Consider the following 8,645-nt stretch of genomic DNA (forward strand, 5'->3'; position numbering starts at 1 on the left):
TGTCAAAGAAAATTGTCAATGGTTGAATAGTTATTCTGATCTTTAGGTTCTCTCAATGTTGCTGCCATTTATCTTGATGTTCTTTGGACCAATCGCCCTTTTCTAAATCATCATTCTTTTAATGCTGCTACATTTTACATGCATCTAATATTTCTTTTATGTATTTAATGTATAGTTTTCTTTCAGCGATGGCAATGCAAGCAGGAACCCCGTCCCCTCCATTAAGCCCCCAAGTGGTGGGTTTCCTCTCCTGTGAACTGGCTATTACATGCGTTCATTACTTGATTTGACTGACATCTTTTCTTGTATAGATTTGCTCTGTATTTGTTGAGCAATATTACCACATTCTACACGAGACACCAGACCAGGCGCATAAGTTTTATCAAGATACAAGTAGGATTGGCCGGACAGGTTCTGATGGAGTCATGGAATACGTAACAACATTGCCTGTAAGTTCTGCGAAAAATTGTTGCTACAGCTGGTACGGCCTTACCCTTGACTATTTCTCCTTATTTACACCTCCTGTATTTGAACAGGAGATCAACAAGAAAATATTGTCTATGGACTTCAGCAAATACTTAACAGAGATAGAGACTGCAGATGCACTCTTATCTCACAATGGTGGCGTTATCATTGTTGTTACTGGATCATTAACCATGTCTGATGGCGTTTGCCAAAGATTTACACAGACGTTCTTCCTTGCACCACAAGAAAGTGGTGGCTATTTTGTTCTCAATGATATTTTAAGGTTGATATCAGAAAGGAATCAAGGAAATGAAAGAACTCTGAAGGATGGGCCTGTTGCTCAATCAGGTCGAGTATATTTTGCATCCCTTCTAAATTACCTGTAATCCCCATGTGTACTGACATTTCAACAGTGGCAGATCCTACTCCAGCTGTGGCGGTGGAGCATATGACCACTGACATTGTTGCGGACGTGCAAGTTCCGAACTCTGGCACAACTGTTGAAAATAACCCCACTGCTAATGGAACTGTTGAAAATAATGTCGAGCCACCTGTGAAGGTGACCAAAGAGGATGTGAAAAAGATTTCTGTTGCTGTTGCCCCCCCTCCAGCTCAGAAGGATATTCCAAAAAAGACCCCTGTTGCTGCTTCTCCCCCTCCAGCTCAGAAAGATGTCACTAAGAAGACTTACGCATCAATTGTAATTTCTCCATCTCTATTTTATTTTCCAATAGTCTCTTATGGCCATGCTCCTAATGTAACCGTGAAGTGAAGGGCTTATTTCTTTTGTGGACTTCTTTTGATACTATAGCTTTTGTACACATCATTGAGGCTCTTTCTAATTGGTGACCTGCAGGTGAAAGTCATGAAGGAGGGCCCACCAACTCCAGTTGTCAAATCTAAACCATCTCCTAAACCTGTGACGAAACCTGCGATCAAGGCTGTTGAAGGTCCAGAAAAGTCTTCCGTGAAAGCTCCTGAAACCGCACCATCTGCCACGAGTGTTACCAAGAACAAAACTTCTCATGAGGGTTGGTTATGGTTTAATTTGGCGTATGCAGTCCTTTTGACATTGATAGTTGTGATAACATTATTTTACCCTGCAGAACAAGGCTATTCGATTTTCGTCAAGAGTTTGCCTTTCAATTCGACTACTCAAACGGTTGAAGAAGAGTTCAAGAAATTTGGTGCAATCAAGCCTGGTGGCATCCAAGTTAGGAACAACAAGGTTAGTAGTAAGCTAGTAGCAGTTGGTTTTGGCTCTGGCTAAGCTGTTTGTCTGACATTGTTCCTTTTATTGCTGCAGGTCGATCAGTACTGCTTTGGCTTTGTTGAATTTGAAACCCAGCAAGCTATGCAAGCTGCAATTCAGGTTTGCCTATAATGGACAGATTGTGTTTTTACAATACCTGTGGAGATAATGTAACCTTCATATCTTATTGTGGCGTAGGCTTCTCCGCTATTTATAAATGAGCTTGAAGTGCGTATTGAGCAGAAGCGGACCAGTACGAGAGGTAGGCAACCTTACTTTTTTTGTCCAGTTTGTTACTCTGCCAATGGTAACTCTTAATTTGGTGATATGCATCTTGGTTTTCCCAACATGTAAAAAATGCGTGTGTAATGTGTTGCAATATTTGTGTACTTTGGCCGTATGGCACCAGGTCAGAATATTGTGGTGTTCTATCAATGTCTTTTCTTCTTGCTAGTATTAGTCTTAATAGAGGTTTGGTTGTTAATTTTCAAGATGCTGTCTGGAGAGTCTGCTAGCTCATTGTAGCATTTGTAACGAGATACTTAACTTGAACTCTTTCTGCAGTTGTGAATGGTGTTGTCATGAATGCTGGTGGAGGCGGCCGTTTCCAATATGGGAGGGGTCACCGTGGTGGAGGACGTGGTGGTGGCTATGGGAACAATGCGAACTACCGTGGTGGTGATAACTTCCACAGCAGGAGGGACGAGAACGGTGATGACTTCAACAACATGAGAGACGACGGTGATAGCTTCAACAGGCGGAACGACGGTGAGAACTTCAACAGGAGGAACCGAAACGAGTACTCCGGGGGTCGTGGTGGGCGAGGGCCGCCGCCCCAGGGGAACGGCTACCACCACCACAACGGGAACGGCTTCCACCAGCCACGGCCCTTCCCAAACGAGAATGGGAGGTATGCCCGTGCCAATGGCGGCCCGAAGCAAACACAGGTTGGCGCGTAGAGGGCCAGCGGAAACCAGTCTAGAGGATAGGAGGTCAGATTCTTTTAGCAGTCGCTAGTAAGTTTAGCGCTGCTTGCTTGGCGGTGTATGGTAGGTGAATGGATTTTGTGTTGATGAACGTCAATTGGTTGGTGGGTGATGCGGAGATCAAATTGTGTCGATCGGAACAGAACCCCAGTCTGGGAAGCGCAAGATGCAAAGATCTGCTGTTGTTGTTGTAATTCATGTTATCTCTTATCGCTGTTGTTGTTGTATGTTGCTGTTCTTCACTGGATGGAAATCGATAATCGTCATGTTTGACATCTCACGTACTGTAGGTTAATTGATTGAGGAGACTAAAGAGTGAAAGATCCTGGTACGTGGAGTCATTCCTTTGTTTGATTTGGTGTTTACAAGACGCAACCTGAATGCGTCTTGCGAAGCATCAGGTTCTCATCTTTCAAGTTGTCTGTGCTGCCATTCAGTTTTTGTCCACGACACCGAAAAATTCAAAATAAATGTAGGGAGTATATTTGCAAACAAAGATAAGGTGATAATTAGCTCAGTATTTTTAACTAATTATTAGCAGGATCACATTACTTTACTGCTGTAAAAAAACATATACTAATAGCGTTTCTAGTAACTCCATAGATTACCTATACAGAATAAAAGTTACTCGATAGATACTCCGCCGCCCTTCTCCCTCCTCCCAGCGCTCCAACACATCCCCACCGCCCCCCGGTTGCTTCCAGGGACAGCAAGAGTGGAGATCGCCGTCGGCGAGGATGGTGGACGTGTCGCGCGTGCAGAAGGAGCTGACGGAGTGCAACCGGGACTCGGACGTCTCCGGCGTCTCCATCGCGCTCCACGACGGGGGCTCCAGCATCACCCACCTCACCGGCACCATCGCCGGGCCCCTCGACACCCCCTACCAGGGCGGCATCTTCCGCATCGACATCCGCCTCCCAGGTCACCGCTCGCTCCGGCCCGTCTCGCTACTGCCTTCCTTCCCTCCCGCGCGCGTTCCTGTGGGGATTCCCGTTCCGTCCCCCGACCCTGCTCCGCGATTTGGCAGCGATCGGGGCGAGGGGTTTGGCCGTTGGCCTCGGCGGGCCGCGGGGCACGGTAGATTCGGGTAGGGTTTTGTCTGCGCCCCTAGATCGTTCAAGATTAGGATCCGATTGGGCAAATTAGCCATTTATTTAAGAACCTACATCGAAGCAAAGCTGTGTTTGCGCCGACAGATTTGTGCCTCAGGTCCGAATTATGCTGATGTACACACTTGATTCAGGGTGTGTTCTGCGTCATGTTCTGTAGGATACTACTAGCCATAGGGCCCTGAATTGCTCGCCAAACATCATGTTGCTGTGGTCAGAAGAATGATCCGTATCCAATCAGGCAATCAGTTACAATAGATTGTGTGCATTCGTCACTTGCAGAATTCTGCCTCAGTAAGCTGATGCCAGGAAGTCAGAGAAGCGGAGCTGCGGAAAATGTTACTATCGTCTAACTGAAATCTCTGTGCTCTTTGATTGGCAGGTGGCTATCCGTTTGAGCCTCCCAAGATGCAGTTCATCACCAAAGTATGGTATGCAAGCTTTCCTTCTCCCTGTGGTTTGTTGCTTGTGTTTCCCTCTCTGTATAGACCTTTGTGAAGGAGGATCACAATGTTCCTCATATGTAGGGATCCATTACTGTAAGACTCCAAGCTAACAATTGACATGGATTTTATGTTCTTTATATTTCTTGCTGTTTGACCAAATATGGCCATTAGCAGTAGGACATTGTAGATCAATCAAATGAATGCAGTTTCAGTATTGGTATATCTTAACTCTTAAGGAACTGTAACAAGTTTATTTACTCGTCAAATGGGGGAGAGCCATCCAAGGATCCATTACTGTAAGACTCTAGGCTAACAATTGACATGGATTTCCTGTTCTTTATATTTCTTTTTATTTGACCAAATATGGCCATTAGCAGTAGGACATTGTAGATTAAATGAATGCAGTTTCAGTATTGGTATATCTTAACTCTTAAGGGATTGTAACAAGTTTATTTACTCTTCAAATGGGGGAGAGCCATCCAGTTTTAAAATGTGTATAATGTTACCTACACAAATGTTCTTATATTCTCGATGTATTGCAGTGAGTAACTGATGCTTCCTGACTGATAAGTACAATTTACTTGTCTGCAATGCTGATTTCTGCTCCAACCTATGTTGAAGGCACCCAAACATTAGCAGCCAGAATGGAGCAATTTGCTTGGACATACTGAAAGATCAGTGGAGCCCAGCCCTTACCTTGAAGACGGCGTTGCTATCCCTTCAAGCTCTGCTTTCTGCTCCAGCCCCTGATGATCCTCAGGATGCTGTTGTTGCACAACAGGTCTGAATTTTTCTCTTTATTATTTAGTACCATGTTTTGGCACACCACTTACTTCTACCCTGGGAACTACCTGTGCACCGCTAGTTAAATTGACATTTCCTCTTCCTGGGGTAATTTCTTTAAATTCAGCTGTGTATTTGTGCAGAACTGCGATATATTACCTATTGTAGAATAGCACCAGAGTGTTACTGTACTGTAAATGTGTTATTTTATTTATACTGTAGCATCCAGTACATCAGCCCTATACTAGTACCTGTGGCGGAACAGCTATCGTTCGTCATGTCTGGGTTACCGCACATTTAACATTCATATTCCTGTGGCAACGTTGGTTGTCATGCCAATCAACACAACTGAGGTCACCATTGCAGCTGATTTCAAGGTTTAGGTGAATTTCATACCGGGTATTCTACATGCTCTACATACAGTTTGAGTTTGGTGCTGGATGATACCTGAGCATGTACGGTAGTTTTGGTCGTAAACAAGCCTTTGAGCACTCAGTACCTAATCTACTCTGTTTATGTAATTTAATTAATAATATACTCCGATAATTTTATAATATGATCTTTCTAATCATACCTTCAAGAGGTGTGATATTTTACAAGATTGTTCATTACTTAACCTAACCTGGCTGGAAATGGAGGAAAGATAAGGCTAAAAATAATAATTCGCACAAGGTAGTGAGTAAAAGTTGATAGTACTCAGGCATATAAGCAACAAATTCAGCTCAGAGCTTGATTTTGGAGTCTACCATGTTGTTCGATATTCACTTAGTTAGTCAATCTAGGCAGGTCTGTAATCTAGAAGTGATTATATTTGTGCTCCAGGGCGGGCCTGGGTCCCTTTTTAGGTTTTATACTGTCATTCCAGTGATGCAGGGCAAGACCTGAAGTTTCACTGTGATGGACCGATGGTTATTCACGAACTCAACAGACCCAGAAATCCCTATGGATTTCAGGACAGTGGTCTTCACTGTCAGGTTAACTGACTCACTGTCTACTAATAGCATTTCTTGTCATCTGTTTTTGCAGTATCTACGTGACAAGTCCACATTTGTCAATACTGCTCGCTATTGGACGGAGGCATATGCAAAGAGCGACTCCACCGGCATGGAAGAGAAGGTACTGTTATCAAAATGTATACCATGTCATTTGCTATAGGAGCAAAGCTGTGGATTCTCAGAATTCCTTCGTTTATGCAAACTGCAGGTGCAGAAGCTGGTAGAGATGGGCTTCCCTGAGGATATGGTGAGAAGTGCCCTGAAGAGTGTCAACGGCGACGAGAACATGGCCCTCGAAAAGCTCTGCTCCGGCTGAAGCCCTATCCTTATTAGAACTGTAAATCACGTGCCCAATTTATTATGAATCAACGATTCTAGGTAATGCTCCTGTTATGCCATGTCAGTGTGGCCTCTAGGGCACTATATATAGAGGATTGAACCATGGAACTGAACTGAAGACTATCTATCATAAGTCGACAGACTTCGTTCATTTCCTTTCTTATGGTTTCTTTCCTTCCATCCGTGTATCTGAGTCAGCAGCAGGGTCGTTGCAGCCTATGCAAATCCGATTTATGTCTGATGCAAAGCGTCAGTTTGGCAATTATGAGGTGATCCGAATTTGATGGGCCATATTTGATAGCTTACTGATCTTGGTCTGTTTCTTTCTCCTGCAATGCCTACGTGGCCAGTGATTTTGCTGAGCTACTTTGCTGAATGCATTTTTTCTCTCTGAGGCGTCTGAATGGAAATCACCGAACGAGATTTCAACATTTTGAATGATTGAAATGCATAAGCTGGGCTATCAGTGTCACACCTGTATAACGTGGCTGGCGGTGCGATTAGACAAGATTCATCCGAAGGGACGGCACACGGATTAAGCTCAATGATTAAGACAATCTGAAGGGAAGGCACCAGATTTAGCTCAATGATTAGAACAATGAGAAGAGAAGGCACCAGGATTCAGCTCAGTGATTAAGACATCATGACGATCTTTAGTTTGTTGGACAGTAGGAGTAAGATAATGTCCTGGATACTCATTAATTAGGACTACAAGACAATGATCGAGGCATCATTATCGCTGCCACTTACGTTGCCTTCTTTGTTTTGCCTGCAACAATAGGTCCACCCTGTTCCTATACAAGAAACAGGAAAGTTTCTCTTGTGAAAATTGGAGACGCAAGCGTACATCCAAGAGGTCAATCTCGTTTGATTCATTTTCTTCTACTCATGGCAGCCACCAAGAACCGTTCAACATACGCAATCCATTAGTATCACCTGGCCACAGCTCATTGCTCCATTTCTCTCTCAAAACAGAGTAATTATTCAGTACTGCTGAAGTTTTTTTGTCTTAACGAATCAAAGTAGCACTATACATTACGAAAGAGAGTTTCAGATAGATTGAATACTCGTGATTTACTTCAGAGGAGACACTGTCGTGTCACTGAGGATTATCATTGTGGACTTTGTCCTTTGAGAGCTCATGAGGATCGAATTCACTTGTTCTTTGAATGTAATTTCAGTATCAGAGTTCGGAACTACCTTCAGATTGATTGGATATCTCGTAATGATTTGCAAAGGGTGGTGGCGCATGCCAAGATTAATTTTGCTAAACCTTTCTTAATGGAAGTGTTAATACTGGAACATTTGGTTGATTCAGAATGGGAAGATTTCCAGACAGGAGAGGCCTACCTTTGGAAGGTGGAAGGCCAAGTTCATTCATGATATCTCTCTTTTATAGTATAGAATCAAGACTAAGCATAGAGAAGGTTTGTTAGCTTGGATTAGGGCTCTGCCTTAGAGTCTTATCTTTCTTTTTGTAGGTAGGTTCATTTTTCTTTTGTACATATAACTTTGTTCTTGATTTTGGAATAAAATTTGCTGCGGGGCTGTTGCCTCAAAAGAAAAAAAAAAAAGAGAGAGAGAGACAGTTTCGTTAACAAGGATTGACACCTACGCAAAAGATAGTACTCGGAATCGTTAGTGCGAGATGCCTAACGGCAACTACACTCCATCGATTGGGAGAGGACTTATGTTAAAAAAGAAGAAGATTGGGAGAGGACACGCGTCAGAGCATTAGCCAGCTAACTACCACCACTTCCATTTCATTCACACTCGCCAAACCCATGATGAACAGCTCGGTGTCATTGATAAGACCCTCCAACCCAACCCTAGAGACGTCCTCGTCAAGGCTTGAAGACCGTTTCCCTGTTTGACCCCAAAAGCAAGCCATGAATTAATGGGGCAAGCAACAGTTTTGCCATTTGTGGCTTGCCTTGATTCTTTAGTGCAAATTTGCCTTACTCACCCACTCCAAAGTCTAAAGTCTAAGTCAAATGTTTATTGTTGCGAGAAAACAAGTCATTCTATGACCGTAACGGATCCCATTTTACATCGGGTAGTAGTTTCGACAAGAAAATGGCTCACACAATGAGTTATTTTCAGAAAATGTAAGCTTTATTACCCTGATCTTATTGTTCACAGAGTCTGGCTCACTTTAACTGCATCCTCCCTTTTCCCCGAGTTGAGGAATTATTCGTAGAGCCTGTTCCTCGGTAGGGATGCAAGCCGTTGCCCCGCATAAACCCGCTAAAGTAGGGCAGTACAAAATG

General features: G+C 43.5%; 2 protein-coding genes across 2 annotated transcripts; both read left to right on the top strand.

Annotated features, from left to right (window-relative positions):
* Window positions 1–188: 188 nt before the first annotated feature.
* LOC124660646 (nuclear transport factor 2-like) lies at window positions 189–2,926 on the top strand (the record flags this gene model as incomplete). The annotated part of the gene is given in 9 exon segments (XM_047198478.1): window positions 189–236; window positions 312–449; window positions 537–813; window positions 879–1,165; window positions 1,322–1,496; window positions 1,572–1,693; window positions 1,772–1,837; window positions 1,916–1,979; window positions 2,282–2,926. Coding segments are annotated over 9 exon segments (1,572 nt in total). The 3' UTR covers window positions 2,677–2,926.
* A 429-nt stretch (window positions 2,927–3,355) lies between these two features.
* LOC124662004 (ubiquitin-conjugating enzyme E2 27) lies at window positions 3,356–6,526 on the top strand. Its single transcript, XM_047199895.1, has 5 exons — window positions 3,356–3,624; window positions 4,195–4,243; window positions 4,880–5,039; window positions 6,068–6,157; window positions 6,245–6,526. The coding sequence occupies exons 1-5, from the start codon at window positions 3,441–3,443 to the stop codon at window positions 6,350–6,352; spliced, it is 591 nt and encodes a 196-aa protein (XP_047055851.1). The 5' UTR covers window positions 3,356–3,440; the 3' UTR covers window positions 6,353–6,526.
* The last annotated feature ends 2,119 nt before the right edge of the window (window positions 6,527–8,645 follow it).

Source organism: Lolium rigidum, chromosome 6, assembly GCF_022539505.1.
Source record: "Lolium rigidum isolate FL_2022 chromosome 6, APGP_CSIRO_Lrig_0.1, whole genome shotgun sequence".
Classification (NCBI taxonomy): Eukaryota; Viridiplantae; Streptophyta; class Magnoliopsida; order Poales; family Poaceae; genus Lolium; species Lolium rigidum.